The sequence below is a fragment of the Canis aureus genome, chromosome 36 (assembly GCF_053574225.1).
Source record: "Canis aureus isolate CA01 chromosome 36, VMU_Caureus_v.1.0, whole genome shotgun sequence".
NCBI classification, from domain to species: Eukaryota; Metazoa; Chordata; class Mammalia; order Carnivora; family Canidae; genus Canis; species Canis aureus.
Window position 1 is genome coordinate 25,101,106 of NC_135646.1, and position 16,992 is coordinate 25,118,097.

The 16,992-nt window shown below is 39.2% G+C and overlaps 1 protein-coding gene across 3 annotated transcripts in view; it reads left to right on the plus strand.

The window, feature by feature from the left end:
* Positions 1 to 14,168, plus strand: part of HECW2 (HECT, C2 and WW domain containing E3 ubiquitin protein ligase 2) — a 361,268-nt gene extending 347,100 nt beyond the window's left edge. For all 3 annotated transcript variants that reach the window (XM_077885298.1, XM_077885297.1, XM_077885296.1), the window contains exon 29: positions 11,977 to 14,168. In XM_077885298.1, coding sequence (XP_077741424.1) covers positions 11,977 to 12,088 — 112 coding nt within the window. In that variant the 3' untranslated portion in view covers positions 12,089 to 14,168. The remainder of the gene's footprint in view (positions 1 to 11,976) is intronic.
* The last annotated feature ends 2,824 nt before the right edge of the window (positions 14,169 to 16,992 follow it).

A 16,992-nucleotide genomic window follows, 5' to 3' on the forward strand; every position in this document is an offset into this window, starting at 1 on the left:
AACAAATAAAAAGAATGGAGAAGAGTTGGTTTTGAAACTTCTTTAATCAGCAGTAATAGTACTGTATTTTTTAGGTAAAAAGAAAGCTTCAGATTGCCTCTCATTTTATTAATAATACAACTGCAATCTGAGGAGGTTAAATGATCTTCTCAAGTGGGATTAGGTACCCCTCAAGATGTCATCTTGAGGTTTTTGTTTTTTTTTTAAGTGCAAGTGACTTTGAGAAACCTATTAACAAGTCTTACTTCTTAGTGATCGCAAGACGTTTCTTAAGAGTTATCTTCTAAGTCTTAACACATGAAAAGAGAAGTACTGAAAATACAGATACAGACGGTGATGAACACTGAAACTCAGGGCTGGCCTGAGCCACCCCAACCACCTCGGGTGTATCTCAATCTGGAAACAGAGGCACTACATCCAAACACCCAGATATTGCCTGGCATACCTGATGTTCCAGATTTGGGACTGTAATTTCATTATTTAAAGAAGTGTTTTACTTACTCCTGAATCACCCCCCACCCCCAACACATAATTATATCTCAAAAGCAGATTCACACTCTCTGATAAAGGCTTTTTACCATTCTGAAAAACTCAAGAATCAGTGTCAAGGAGGCAGGAAAGGGAAGATTAATTGTGTCACATTTCTCTTGAAATCAGTTTCACTAAACATTTATTTTTGTAAAGTAGATGGAATAAACTGTCACAATAAGCAGATATATCAGTTGTTGACATTTGAACCCTGCAATTTTCACCAAACTTAATGAGCAGAGAAAAGTGATTTGATGTAGACACGAAGCCTAGCTTCGGAGACACTGGGCCGTATCCCAGTTCTGTTGCTTACTCACAGTGGGCTCTTGGAGAAGTTGCTTCATCTTCCTGAACTTCTGTTTCCTTATTTACCTTGTAGGTTGCTAATTCTGAACATTAAATGAAATCATTCATGTAAAGCATTCACTGCTGACCCTGGCTTTGAGTAAGCATCCAGTTAGGAGTGGCTGACAAATGTCAGGCAGTAGTGTATTGGTAAGAGCACAGAGTGGGGAGTTAGAAGACCTGGGTTCTAGTCCTGCCCTGCCACCAGCTAATTCTGGAACCCGGAAGATCATTTGATGTGCAAAAGGCCAGAGAGAAAAGGTAGTATATTAGGTTTGAGCAAGAAGTGACACCGACAGGTTGTTTAAAATCTTGAGGGTCGGGCTGGATTCATTTTTCTGCTTTCCCCTGAGGGCTCCAGGAAGTTCATGTGCTGACTCATTATAAATGATGATGTTCTTTAGTATCGTTGCATACACACAGTTGGGCAACAGGCATTGTTTCTTCCTTTCTTCATCATGACCTAAGGTTGGCTCTAGATTCCTAGTTTTACCCAGATTGTAAAAAAGCATAAATAGAGATGATACAAAGCACACCAGACAAGCAGACTATTTTCTTATCTTGTCTATAACAAGCCCTAACTTTTTAGATCTGACAGGGAGAAACAGCTATTTGGCTAGTCTTCTTTACCATCAGCTTTTCTAGTGGAGAGGCATGGGTGCAGATCTAAGCTCTGTGATATGCTGCCTATCTGCTCCTAAGCAAGAGGCCAGATCCTTCTCTGAAGAAGAGGACTAATAGTGCCATGCTCAAAGAGTGTGTGACAAATGAGTGAGTAATATGTATGGGAGTCCTTAGAGATAGTAGCTCCTCTATGTTCTTTCTAACCTTGGATCTTGAATCTTCTATAAGCCACCCGACTGCTATAACTATGAGAATGTGCCCCACAAAAGGCATACATTTGGAGGAAAAACATAAAAAGAAGAACTTCAATGCATGACCATATGGTTTTATCAGAAGTGATTTCTTTGCTGATAACATTGTCATCATCCTTTATGAAATGTGGGGTGTACTTCAGTGTAAAACAGATCTGCGAGATCAGCTCTAGTCTGAAGAGATTGTTTTATATGATTGAGGCCATTTCATCTACCATCAAGTCAGATACACCGAAGCCATTTTTCGTGCTGTGTCCTGATTGGTTTTAAGTTGCAGACCTGAAGAGCTAGCTGGTCGGTCTCATGCTGGCCATTCCCGATGTATTTCTTTTTCTTATTAATGAGACAATGTTTCACATGTAAAATATGACATTGAACAGACTGGTACCAAAATGGATGGATGTCCTTCTTAACTTAATAAATGTATTCTCTGAGAAGTCTGGCATCACCTCCTGTCAGGCATGAAAGGCTGTACCCTGGAGAGTTGCAAGTGTCTGTACAAGATGAGGGTGGGCACTTCTGGCCAACAGAAGGGCATACTGTTCTCTCTGGTCATGGATGATTGAGGGCCTTTCAGCCTTTCAAGCAAGCGAATGTGGGTCTTATTTTCTCAGATTTCCTAGCCTCCCTTAGTGGTAGGACTACTCACATTGTGGGCCAAGAAGTGTATTAAAGTATATAGGGTTGTCTCTGAAGCCAGTACAAGTTGAATCCATGGCTCTTTTTTCTCTCTTGTGGTAGCGAAGTAACTGGAGACCCAGATGATAAATAATGATGGAGGCAGACGGGTGTCTCTGCCAAGGCTTATAGCCTGAACACATTACTGCGCTTCCTCTGCTTTGTGCTCGGTAGTTAGGTCTGTAGTTTGAATTTCTGTAGCTTTCCTATCCCCCAGTGCTCTGATGGACTAATGAGACAGTCCATTCACTTTTTGGCAGTTGCTCTTAAACATTCCGGCAAACAGGATGCTAACATGCCAGCCTAGAAAATGCAGGGCAAGTGCTCTCTCCCAGCATGGTGTGGAGTTAATATGTTCATCTCTGAGGGTTCTTGCCAAGTAGGATGACGGGCCTGAGGAGTTTAGACAGCTGCAGTAATGATGGGGGAATAGTGGCTTTGTCGGAGAGGAGAAACTTTCTGAAAATGACTGTGTCTGGAGATTATTATCAATGAAATGCTGACCCAAATTAAGAAATAAGCAAGAATTAACTCTGAAATGGCTGCTTCAGGGAGGTAGTTTTTCTAGTGGGCTGGAACTTTAAAAAAAAAATAAAATTATTTTCACTTTTAAAACTCTGCTTTTTATTCTTATGAAAAGATTTTATTAAAAAATGCCAAGAAATTCTTGTTCTCCTCACAAACTCCCTCCATGTTACTTCTCCCTCTGCGTCTGTCACTCTGTTACACCTTATTTCCTTCCTAGACTTACCCCAGTTTAATCATTATGCTTAATTATTGGTTTACTTATTGATTATCTATCTCTCCTTCTAGGATATAAGCCTGTGAGAACAGAGGCTTTGTTGGAATTGAATGTGGCTTTGCCCTAGTGCTGAGTCCTGGCACGTAATTTGTACTCCATGAATATTGTTCTTAGTGAATTCTTAAACTTGGGGTATGCCTGTGGACCGACCACCCCAGACAAGATATACCAAAATCACCTTTGTATCTCCGTACCCTCATCTAAGCAATTGAAATAAATACGAGTGATTACATTATGAAGTTGCCTTGAGAATGAACTGAGATAATACATGCCAGGTGCTTAAAATGAGACCTAACACATCATTCAATAGATCCACCATCATTACTAGTGTTCCTAATATCTAGCTTTTAGAGCTGACATCTATGGCCACCAAATGGCATATGACAGATGAGTAGTGGGGTTAGTAAAGGCCAGAATTCCCTTCCCTTGATCTACATTTATTAAATACCCGGTGAGGATCAGGAATTATTCTTGTGCCACCATAAGTCACACAAATGTCTGTAAACTAGTCTTAGCAGGAGCTCCTGCTTTAAATCTCATGGTCTAAGAAGATACGAATGGTGATATTAGAGAAAATATGACTATTTTAAAAAATCCTAATGGGGGGCACCTGGGTGGCTCAGTTGGTTAAGCATCCCACTCTTGGTTTACATCATGATCCCAGGGTCCTGGGATCGACCTGCACTGGCTCCCTGCTCAGTGGGGAATCTGCTTCTCCCTCTCCCTCTGCACACCCCCACCCCAGCTCTTGCTCTCTCTCAAATGGATAAATAAAATCTTTTTAAAAAAAAAAGTCCTAGTGGCAGTTTTACCTTTATTTGTGTCTCTGAATCTATCTAGGCTAACAATAATCGCTGGATTACTTTAATTGAATTTTATCATTCTGTGTGATTGGTGACTTTGACTTTCTCATGCTGATTACAAGCTCTGAATTCATCATCTACCCCCTACCCTGGTCCCTGCTTTGTTTAATGGTACCTCTGCCATCCGACTCCCTACGCCTAGTCACTGGCTACCTTTTTCATCTATGGAATAAATGGAAAAAGTCTTTGCATGAACACACCTCACTTCCTGATGTGGTCGTGCCTTCTCAACTGGCTTATGGTCCAGTCTCGGCTACTGTCACTCAAGCACTTTTACTTCTCAAGTTTCCTGATGATGCAATGTTTCCCCATACTTCCGGGCAGTCTGCTAGAAACATCCTTCTCCTGGTTGTTTATCCAGAAAACCCCTACACACTTATAAATCCTTTGAGGCTTGACACAAATAGTGTCCACTTAAAGCCTTTCCTGCCTCTGCTGAGCAGACTTTTAACTCAGTGTATTAAAACTGTTTGTGTGCAGGGCCACTAATGGCTCATATGGATCTTTTGGATTCACTATACAAAGCTTTCTTGCAGTCTTGTGGAGAAATGCAGCCCTGAGTTAGGGCTGGTGGTTTGGTGAGCAGAGCCAGAGGTAGGCTGGATTTCAGTGCCTACCCACCCCAGCCAGATACCCACCCCAGCAGACTGCGCAAGCTTTAGGGGGCCCCATTTGCTTGCATACTTTGCTGCCGGAGTGTAAACTTTCCTCGTGGGTTTTTCTCCCTCGTCTACCAGGGGACAGCTCAGTGCCTGGCATGCAATAGGAGCTCAGTAAGTATTCACTCATTGAAGGAAGGAATAAATGAAACGCTGTGCAAATTGAAAAATTGATTTTTTTTCATCAGGGCACTTTGTATGGGAAAGACAATTTTTCACAATATGGCATCTTCAAAGGGAGAAAAAGGAAAAGAGGGTCTAACAAGGTGAACAGGCTTAGATGCTGCCTGAGGAGTCATTGGACTCTAAATTAGAGGCCCTGAGAGCCCAGAGGAAGCCCCCCTTTGCCTACTCCACAGGCCAGCTCCAAGCCAACTCTGGCCCTGCCCCCTTGCCCCCCTCCTGCCTCCAGCCCCAACAACTACAACTGCCGCCACACTGATTCCCTTAAGGAAGGGCTTGTGGACACTCTCACATAGGCAAAGTGTGGATTTGACAGGTAATTTAGGTCAGGACTACTCACTTTTCCCCAAAGAAATCTTGACATTCAAAAGAGATCTGTTCTAAGATTCCTTAGGAATTTTACAGAATGCTTGTATTTGTTTTTTATTTATAAATTACTTGATGAAGAGGTGGGAATAGGAGTCAGAAAACTGAAACCTAAAGGATTAGTCATCACTGCCAACTGAAGAAAGAGAGTATTAATAACGTGCTTTCTAAATCATAGTGCAAATAAAAAGCATTTATTAGATTCAAATACATTTTATTTCTAGGACTACATATACTGGATAAAATGAGGTTCATGGTTTTCTCCTCACTCTCCCTTTCTCGCTGTCCCTTGTTTTCTCTCTTATTTTAAAACTCTAATTATAATTTCTTATTTGTCTCATATTTTGAGTCCTTATAAGTTACCAAAATCAGTTCTGGGAAAATAGGGAATAAATGAATAAGTACACACAGAGAGAAATTCCCTAATCAATTAACTGATGGTGAAAATTTAGATGTAATTGTGATATTTCTGGCTCACTGGATTTGGCTAATTGACTTGACTATGCATAGGAAAGAAAAGAGGGTAAGCATGCCACTTCCTGGTTAACATTTAAAGAATACAAAAAGCACCAAGAGATTAAGTCAGACCAGATGTCTGGAGGGCTTTAAATTTTCTTTTTATTGGTGCCAGCATGCTTTCCCAAAGATGGGTTCAGACCTGCCCTCCTTGAGTGGTTCTGGCTACAAAGATTAAAATGAGGTAAACTCATTATAGCCTTAGTGTAGTTGGCTTTGAAAGATTTGAAAAATGTCCTTTTATTGAGACTGAATAACTGGATGTGCTTTTGCTGCCAATATCAACATAGTCCAAGGGCCCTCCTGTTATTTTCTGCTAGAGTTTTCTTAGGACATGGAATGGGGTGGGAGAGGGGGTGTGAAAAGCCTCAGAGGATTGTGTTTTGTTTTGCTTTTTTTTTCCCCCCTGTTCTTGGCTCATACTACAGGTTGATGGTAAATATTGGGCAACTTATTTAACCACACGATTCCTCAATTTCCTTACTAGCAATGCTGTCTTGTTTATAAGGAGTTTTGAAATTTTTGCAAGCATAAAAATGCTGTAGATAGCCAATGTAGATATCTTCTTTCTGAGCTGCTTGATGTCTCCAATAGTGGAGACCACCTGCATCGGACTCAACTTAGAGTGGTTGTTAAAATACAGATCCCAAGGCCCACCCTCAAATTTCTGAATTAGAATCTCAGGGGGTACAGTCAAAAATCTCCATTGTAAACAAGCTTCAAGGATGATTCTGATGCATCCAGTGTGTCCCTCAGAGTTTCTCTGATAAAACTGAATGGTTTGAGCTAAGCCTAAAAATCCCCCGGTATCTCCCAGGGTTTTCTGGACTGACCTAATCCGGACTGTTTTCCCCAGAGCCTACTGCATGTTGTGTTTGAGTCATTCATTTAAAAAAATATTTGAAGCTTTATTTTGCTAATCCTTGTCCTCAAAATATATGTAATCTAGTAGGATTTTAGGGCTAGCAGTTCAGTTAGCGGTAGGATGAAACTAACACTCAGACTTCCAAAAAGAACTGAAAGAACAGAGCCAATGAGCATTATTAGTCTTCCTACTTTCGGTTTAATGTTGGACTTCCCCTAGGCTGGGGTCCTATTTTTGATTTGGCCACTGACTCAACTTTGACCTTGGGAAAACCACTTAATCTTTCTGCAGTTTCCCTCTCCACAATATATTCTTTCCCATCCTCATGAAACATTTTCTAGAGAGGCTCTTCAGTTTATTCAGAGGAAGAGGTCGATTACAGTAACTATAGGTTTTACAACTAGATATAACTTAGGAAGCAGTGATCATCTTAGATTATGGATCAGTAATGGTGATTGTGTCTTATGACTGAAGAGGATCAAAAACGGTAGTCCAGTCCTTCCCTGGGTGTTGAGATCTGAGTCTTTAGAGAAAAGAGTACTCAGGCATATGGATTTACTGGGTAAGATACTATAGTTTCTCCAAAGGTACAACACAAACTGCGGAGAGACATGCAGAGCTCCTGTTTCTCTGCTCAGAAGCCTGGGAGAATGACAGGACAGCTGTTTGCTCCCAGCTGTGTCCACTACCTGTCCTTGCCTGGGTGGTTCTATTCTATTACATTCATCACATGTACCTCCTTTTCTTGGACTGTTCTACTACCTTGAGACCTCCAGTGATCTTCTGTTGTTGCATAACAAATTACCACCAACTTAGTAGCTTAAAACAACACACAGTTACATCGCTGTTTCTGTGGCTCAGGAGTCCACGCATGGCTTAAGCTGGGTCTTTTGCTTAGCATCTCACAAGGCTGAAATCAGGGTATCAGCTGGACTGATTCTCATCTGGAGAAAGTATTCTCATCTGGAGGCTCAACTGGTGAAGGACCTCCTTCCAAGGTCTTTCAGGATGTTGGCAGAGTTGTAGCTATAGAATCCATGGAAGGTTAAATTCAGCGACAGAGTGAGTCTCTGACCTCCCCGATACTTTTACAATGGTCTCACCTAATTAAGTCAGGCCAATTCAGGATACTCACCCTTTTAATTTAACTTAAAATCCACAGATAAGCTTTAATTACTTCTGAAATATACGTTCACCTTTGCCATACTCCATGGGTTATGAGGCAGTCACAGGTCCCCCTCACACTCAAAAGATGGGGGGTTATACAAGGCATGGGTCATCTTAGATAGTGGGTCATCATAGAATTTTGCCTACCACAAAACCACCATGAATTAAAATCATGCAACTAAGTACGTACAAGGACTTGATTGAGGGCTTGAAACATTGAATGACTTCTCCTTCCCATGTATGTGACCATCTTGTTCATTCTGAATTAGTTAAAACCAGCCTTCAGTTAAGGGAAAGTATTTGGTTGTCAAGAGGGAAGGAACAGGCTTAACGAGGGTGTGATTGGTAAATTGCACCTACAGTCCTGTCCTAAGCAACTAAAACATTAATTAGGGATTATTGCTTATCTAGAGAATGGGTCATCCTGAATTATCTTTATTTCCCAGTTCACCCAATATGGCTCAGTTCATGAAAATAAGTTCACTCGTATCTATTCAAAATTACGCCAAGTTACTCTTTTAAGAATTGTCCCCAAAATTGACCTACAACACTACCATGAAAAGCATAGACAAGAAAACCTCTAACTGTAAGCAATAGCAATCACTTTTCTTTTTCTTTTTTCTTTTTTTAAGATCTTATTTATTTATTCATGAGAGACGTAGAGAGAGACACAGGCAGAGGGAGAGGCAGGTTCCTCGAGGGCAGCCCAATGCAGGAGTCTATCCTGGGACTCCAGGATCATGACCTGAGCCAAAGACAGACGCTAAACCACTGAGCCACCCAGGCATCCCAGCAGTCACCTTTTCAACACATTTCTTGTCAACACACTGAAGACAGAATGACAATGTATCAGATTAATTTTGCTCTATAAACAAAATGCATAACTAAATAAAAAAGTGAAGAGGCTGAAATCAGTAGGAGATAATGCAAGAGTTGATCTCTATGTATACAAATCAATAAGAAATCTTGAAGCTCGAAATGACAAATGGACTTCACACTCCTAGGACGGCAATAATAATAATACTAAAGTATCGATGAGGATGTAGACAAATTGGAATCCTTATGCACTGCTGATAGGAATGTAGAATGTCATGGCTACTATGGAAAACAGTATGGCAGCTTCTTAAAAGGTTTACATTAGAATTGCTATATTATCCAGCATTTCCACCTCTGGGAGTATACACAAAGGAACCGAAAGCAGGGATTTAAGCGGCTATTTGTGCACCAATGTACAGAAGAGATTTTTCATAGTAGCCAAAAGATGGACGCAACCCAGGTTCATCGATGGATGAATGGATTAACAAGATGTGGTGTGTACCTACAGAGGAATATTATTCAACCTTAAAAAGAAAGAAAGTTCTGCCCCATGTTATAACACGGACCTGGCAAACATTATGCTAGGTAAAATAAGCTAGTCACTAAGGACAAATATTGTATGATTCCACATACATAAGGTACCTACTGTAGTCAAATTCATAGAAAATAGAATTGTGGCTGCAGGGATGGGAGAGGATGGGAGTTAGTGTTCAATGGGTACAGAGTTTCAGTTTGGAAAGATTTAAATGTTTCAGAGATGGCCGGTAGTGATGGCTGCAAAACGCTGTCAGTGTATATACTGCTACAGAACTGTGCGCTTAAAAATGGCTAATATCAATTTTATGTGATGTATATTTTATCACAATGAAAAAAAAAACTTGCAAAGATAAACAGGCCAAGGAGATGAACACAGAGATCACAAAATAGGAAATGTTACAAGCAAGCTGACTTGAGGAAAGATGCTCAGCTATGTTGGTAACCAAAGAATTGAAAAATTTTAAATATCATTTAAAGGAGTATCATTGTTTAGTCTAATAGGATAATGAATATTATGTATCTAGCACACAAAGTCTGGTGAATAATTATATTCAAAACATATTTTACTTGTCTGCTTCTTCCTGTTTCCATAGAACAGGGATAAAGTCTTCATTTTATAATTCTGTACTGTATTTAATCATTCTATACTTCATTTAAAAATTCCATACTGAACATGGATTTTTTTTTTTAAAGATTTTATTTATTTATTCATAGAGACACAGAGAGAGAATGAGAAGCAGAGACACAGGCAGAGGGAGAAGCAGGCTCCATGCAGGCTCCATGCAGGCTCCATGCAGAGAGCCGGACATGGGACTCGATCCAGGGTCTCCAGGATCACACCCTAGGCTGCAGGCGGCGCTAAACCGCTGTGCCACCGGGGATGCCCTGAAGATGGATTTTAAATCATTCCTAGGGCTGTCTTCTAGTATGCCAGTTCAAGTTGTAAAAAAGTTAAACCTCTTTCTTGAGGCTTCCAAGTTGATGTTCCAGTGCAAGGAAGATATAACAAGAATTATATTAAATGCAATTCTGAAATAATTTATTCTGTTAAAAATGTGCTTGGCTGGGACACCTGGGGGGCTCAGCCATTGAACATCTGCCTTGGGCCCAGGACATGACCCCGGGGTCCCTGATCGAGTCCCAGGTCAGGTTCCTCCCGAAGAGCCTGCTTCTCCCTCTGCCTATGTCTCTGCCTCTCTTTTGTGTCTCTCATGAGTAAATAAATAAATAATCTTTAAAAGAAATGTAGTTGGCTGCAAAGACTAATTAGTTGACATATCCTAGCATTCGTAATGACAAGAGTCACAGACTCTGAGCCAGTACTATCTGTGTCCTAAAACTGATATTCTTATAATTGAGCCCCTTTGCATTCCTGGCGTAATAAGGCATGTGGCTACACACCTGCTTTATTATGTCTTTGTTTTTTCATTATTTCCATGAGTCATGATTGTCGTTTTAATGGTAATGAAATGTTGCTAATAACACATCTCTTATTAATAGGTCAAAGAGTGTGAGCCAGGCATTATATTAAGCATGATTTAAAAAAAAATGCTTTTATTATTTGATTTAATCATTGTATCCTGAGAGAAATGATATGATTCTCATTTTATAGGTGAGAAAATAGAGTCTCAGAGAGTTTTAATAACTTCAAATCACACAGCTTGTTGGTAGAGCTATAATTCAAAGCCAGGTCTGTCCAACTCCAAACTTCTGATCTTTCCATTGCACTGTACTGCACGTAGGAATATAATTATACTTACTTCCTAAGTGTTAGAGTGATTTATAAGAATGAAAATTTAAACATGTGACTTTGTGAAAATAGCCCATCAATAATTTTAGCTCCTAAAATTCCACATTAATCCAGGAGCATTTTTTTTTTAAGTCAAAGTTGTTAGCTTTCACAAACAAGCTGTTGTACATTCAGAATAAAATGCTTCCTATTCCATGTCAAAAGTGCAGATTTGTTTCTTGATAAGATGTACTATTTTGGAGACTGTCTATTTCTTATTGTGATTCAGGTGCAAATAACAGGAAAGCATATTTTTTTTCCTATCTTGGCAAAGGGGAGCTATTTCTAAAAAAGAATACTTAATGTAATGATTTAAATGGCCATGATTTTGTGCTGTGAGTTAGGAGAAAACAGATTATAGCACAGGACTGAAAGAAGTAACAATGGTCTACTGACCTCGACAGGAAAATCCAGCCAGGGAATTTCCCTGAGATTCTAAGCCAGGAGGTAGGTCTTCAGAGATACTCAGTGCTCTTTCCTGCGTGACAAAACGCAAAAAAAGATATAAAACTGTAGATTTTCTGGGACATCCACACAAATGCGATCTCTGAAAATGAATTACTTTGCAAAAACTTCTATTCATGTCTACGTAACGTGTTGAATCACTAAATTGTACACCTGAAACTAATATTACACTGTATGTTAGCTAACTGGAATTCAAATAAAAACTTTACAAAGAATCTAACATCAAAAGACATGCAAAAAAACCAGGCTTGTCTTTCCAATTCTTAGACAACTAAACAAATAGTAATGTGTATGTAACGTGGATTTTAAATGGTGGTGAAAACATAAAGAAAATATTTTTTAAATCTCCTATTTCTCTTTAGAAATTCAAACATTTTCAAAGTTTCTCTGAAAAAAGTGTGAAAATTGGCAACAAGCCAATCTGAATATGAAGGACAAACATGAACACACACACACACACACACACCAATCTCCTTGTCACGCAAAGTGTTCTAATCTATGTACTGCTGCTTCTGTTTACAGAGCTCACACTTGTTTTAACCGTCTGGATCTCCCCCCATACCCATCCTTCTCCATGCTTTATGAAAAACTCTTGACAGCAGTTGAAGAGACCAGCACCTTTGGACTTGAGTGACCTGAAAAAGCGATGTCGGGCTCTGTACGGACAGGCAATTTTGGAAGCTGTGCTCTAGAAGAATGGCTGAACATTGGAAGTTTCAAGAGTTTGCTTCCGGTAGAGTAAAGCTGAATGCTCTGATTTTCCAGGAACACATGCTCCATCACATTTGGGGACCGGATGGATAGTGGTGATGAGTCCTCTTGGAAGGATTTGGGTGAGCTTGATGCCCAGGGAACAACCCAACAGTCTTTCAATCAACAGTTGTTGACTGCCAAACTTTTTTCCATTTGTGTTATGTTCCAAGACAAAGATGAACCTGTACACGATCAGCTTCATGGTAACTTTTAGGGACTCAGGAGAATCTTGAAACTTACCATTGAACGTGGATCAAGCCAAACTGGCAGCACTTGGCCCAATCTCCAAATTAGCGCAAGTTAAATAATATAATAAAAACAAATGTATTTCCTGAAAGTACATTCATTTAAGCCCTAAGTTATAGCAGAATATTCATTTTCTTGCTTATGAGTGCCTGCATGGTGTGCACCATAGGTTTCAGCTTTCATGGGACACAAGTGAAAATGAAACCAAGTCAACATGAGGTAACTTTAAAGATTTGCAATAAGGTGGTCTGTGACAATGTATATGCAAAGTGGTATGTGTGTAATTATGGCTGAAGACAAACTGTTATACAATGAATAACTAATGACAGATTTTATGCTTTATAATGCATGAGAACAATTTAAAAATAACTAGCAATTAATCACAGCATATCAGGAAAAATACACAGTGAGTTCTGTTTATTTTTCATAGGTTCATTATATTTCTGTTCCTTAAGATGTATATAAGAACCTACCTGTCATACTGTATGTATCACCTGTTCCATTTTCATGTTCCATGCTTACTCGGGCATCATGCTAGTATGTATCCTTTTACAGCACTCTCAAGGGAACAAAAGGGCCTTTTATTTTTATAAAGGTACAAAAAAAAAATTCCCCGAAATATTTTGCACTGAATGTACCAAAGTTGAAGGGACATTACAACGTGACTAATGGCAACTCCATCACTTGACAAGTATAATAGGAAATAGCTTCTAAATCCGACTTCCTTCACAGTGCCATGTCTACCACTACAAGGACTGTGCATCTAAGTAATAATTTTTTAAGACTCACTATATGTGATAGTATGATATGCATTTATTTAAAATGCATTAGACTTTTTCCATCCATCAAATACTTTACAGGATGGCATTTAATACAGATATTTCGTATTTCCCCCACTGCTTTTTATTTGTACAGCATCATTAAACACTAAGCTCATTTAGAGAGCCATCAGCGACACCCAAGAGATCAGCTCTCTTTAGTAATAAGAATTCCATTTTTCCCTCATCAGTGAAGACATCACAAATTGAAACTCTCAGTACTATATTTCTAAGCCTGCATTTTCACTGATGCATAATTTTCTTATCAATATTAAGAAACAATTTTTCTATGGTATCTCAGCAACTGCATGCTATCACTGATGTGATTTCTGCTTAGTTTTATCAGAGGTTGTTCATTTTTATTGCTTCTGGGTTTACTCCACATCATTGTTTATTTCTTGATTTATGGCCATAACTAATCTGAGTGAGTTCTCTAATAGGTTGACGTTAAATCATGGATAATAAAAGCATTGGATTAAGATTTGGTTTGCCAGCCTGTGGTTTTACAGGCGTTGCCCAAACACCTCTTTGAGAATTATAAGTAGCCATGGAATTCCTATTATGGGATGTTGGCAATCTTGTATTTTATAGGGTCACATGCATGGTTTTCACAGGTGGTTTATAAGAACTAATTGCTCTCCTGTTGGTTAAGCTATGTTTACTATTGAGACCCTCAAGAGAAATACCACTCATGTTGCATTCCTGAATTAAAGGCAGGTACTATAGCATGGGGAAATGTTCCCCCCAAAAGGTTACAGAAATCTGGAGATTAAAAAAAAGATTAACTGTGTACTATAATTGGACCAGAAAAAAAGGAAGAGAAAAAAGTTTTAATTGGAAATGTTAGCTTGTACTTACTGATCATGAATATAAGTATATATTTAATTTTGCAAACTATTTTTACTTGTTTGTATTTTTTTCATTATAAGGAAAAATAGTATAACATACTTTAAAAAAAAAAAACCCTCATCTTCACTTGTATGGGTTCGGAGCTGGCATTCTCTAAGCAGCTGGTATAAAAGGTTACATTTCTTTCAAAAACAGACCATGTTAGCTTTCATTTTGGTTTGTGACACTTTGTTATCATACTCCACATTATTACGCAAAAGAGGTTTGAAATAAAATGCATCTCTTTAATTATTTCTAACAAATATATTTCTTGTTAAAGCATCTAACTTCTTCCCAAATAACAGTATAATCATCTACTGTTGCTGTTGTTCTCAAAATTGGGGATTATCAAAGATGCACTTAGCATATCAGAATACCATGATAACGGATCTATTATTCTTAATTAGTCCAATAATAACTGAAAATATTAAATAACATTTCCACATATTAAATTAGACTTTAATATCCTCTACAAATAGAAATACCCATAAATATTTTCTGGACTCCGAGCCTAGATGACTTGGCTGTGTGGTCTCATTTTCTTTAAGAAATTCGTGAGTGATGCTTGTTCTCTGCTGTCTTCTACTATAAAGGACAGCCATGCTGCCTTGTGTATGTATGCGGAACGTGTGTTAGTTGAAGCAAGAGGCACCCTATTGGCCTCCACTCTGTGCCAGCCACTGTGTTTGATGATGGAGCCACAAGGTTCAAACTCTGTCCTTAAGAAGCTCACAGTCTAGAGTAGACACCAAGGTTTTTAAGAAGTATTTTTAATGAAATTTGGTATGTTCTACAATCAAGGAACTAGGAGAGAACAGCTTATTCCATCTGGGAAATCCACTGAAGGTTTCATACATGGGAGATACTCTGGCTAAAAATAAAAATCACATAAATGCCCTTTCTGTTAGTAACTAATGGCATGTAATAGTGTGTCAACACTGGTCAGGTGGGGAAGCCCAGGGTGCACTTAAACACGAGACTTTAAAGGGTGCAGACAGGGAGCTGAGCCATGACGGAGCATTTGGCTCCCCTCAAATTATCAAAGAAATGCCAATATTAAATCTGGTAGTTTCCTTTCATCTGCACTGCAATGTACCTTCAGTTTTCAGTGGGAAAAAAAAAAAATCCCCAGTCCTTGGGCCCTACCCACCTTTGTGGTCAAGACATTTATGATATGCACAAAAGAATGAACAGATCTTGGTTAAAGAAGTGTGGTCACAATTTTCCAGCATATGTTGTGCTTGTAATTTAGCAGACATTCCGTAATCAATGAGGGAAGATTTGTTTCACCTGCATTAACGATCAGACGGGCTGACATGTTCAAAATGCTTGACAGTAATGGTGGAATGTGTGTGTGTGGCACTTTAGAGTTTCAAAGTGCTATCAGGTGTGTCATCTTACCTCTTCTGCTGCTCACAGGCTTTTGAGGGGTAGAAGGTGCCAATCCCTGCTGGGCTGAGGCTGATTTTCGTGGATGGCTTATAAGACCCGCTTCAGCACTTTCTGGTTACAATTCTAGGTTTCCTTACGAGAAATGGGGAGACTGATGTTTCTACAAACATATTCCACTACCACTGAATTTTGCAAGATGCTTCATCTGCCCAAGTTCTCATGTCTACAAACAAATACTCTTAACATGTGTCATCTTCTGAAAAGCCCAAGGAACAAATTAGTATATTCTTGGAAAAACTCATAGACTTAATATTTGCATTTTGCTACCAGTTATAGGAAACTTGAAATGATACATAATTTGATGGGTTTTGGTGGATTTCTATAGTACAGTGTTTTAATTTTCTCAAATATTATTTAGAAGTAATTTAATGGAGAAGAAAAAGCACTTTTACCAGAAACCTAATTTTATTTTTTAATTCTTAACAAGGATGGATCTAGAAGCTGGTTGCTAGGTTCCAGTGGTGTGGGTGAAGGAACCCCTGCAGGTTCTCTTTTCCTCTCTGTCCTCTTCACATTCACTCAATTTTTTTCTTTTTGCACAAATTGTGTTTATGACTTGACCACTTCTAACGGAAGTGAACATCTAATAATAAAGAGTCTGAAAGTCTTTCTAACTTAACCATATTGGAGAAGTCCCCAAGGCAGGTGAAATGATGATCTACCATCTCTGTAACCCTGCACAGTAAAAACATGGAAAAGAAGAATGTGACTTAATCCCCTAACTGGGTCTGCGTCTCAGGCCCCTATTGTTCTCTCTTATCTGCTTTAGTTGATGTGTGGAAACACTCTAGGTCTTAGACACCTTACTTCCATAAAACTTGAATGTAAATTAATGAGCATGTCACTTTTAATCAGATTCTCATTTTGCAAAACCTGTTACTTTCCTAGTTTGATTGTGTTTTCCAGATAGATTTGTTTAACATAGAAGCAAAGGAATGCCAGCCAGAGACATTAAAGCTTTCTCAACTGTGGCTGAAGGCCAACAGCAGCCCACTAGAAGGGTGATACAAACAAAAAACAGAAAAGCCCAGCAATTGTGTTCCCCACCCCTGCCAGAATATAATGCAAATTATTGACCAGCTATCAAGATTCAGGAGTGGTTGCTGCATTCCAAGGAGCTGGCACAAAGGAAATACTGTGCATGTGTGTGTGTGTGTGTGTGTGTGTTTGCACGCACGCTCCCCTTAATCACAGCAATCTGGGCCAGAAGGAATGCAGGGATGGTTAAGACAGGACCCTAGCAGAGGGAAAGTTAAAACAAGGGTTGGAAAGATCATCTGAAGGCTTCAATTTGGTTCCTGACTTAGGAGGAAAAAAAAAAAAAAAAGAATGTCTTGCTGTCTAGTGAGGGCACTGCTTGATAAACTGCCTGGTGGGAAAT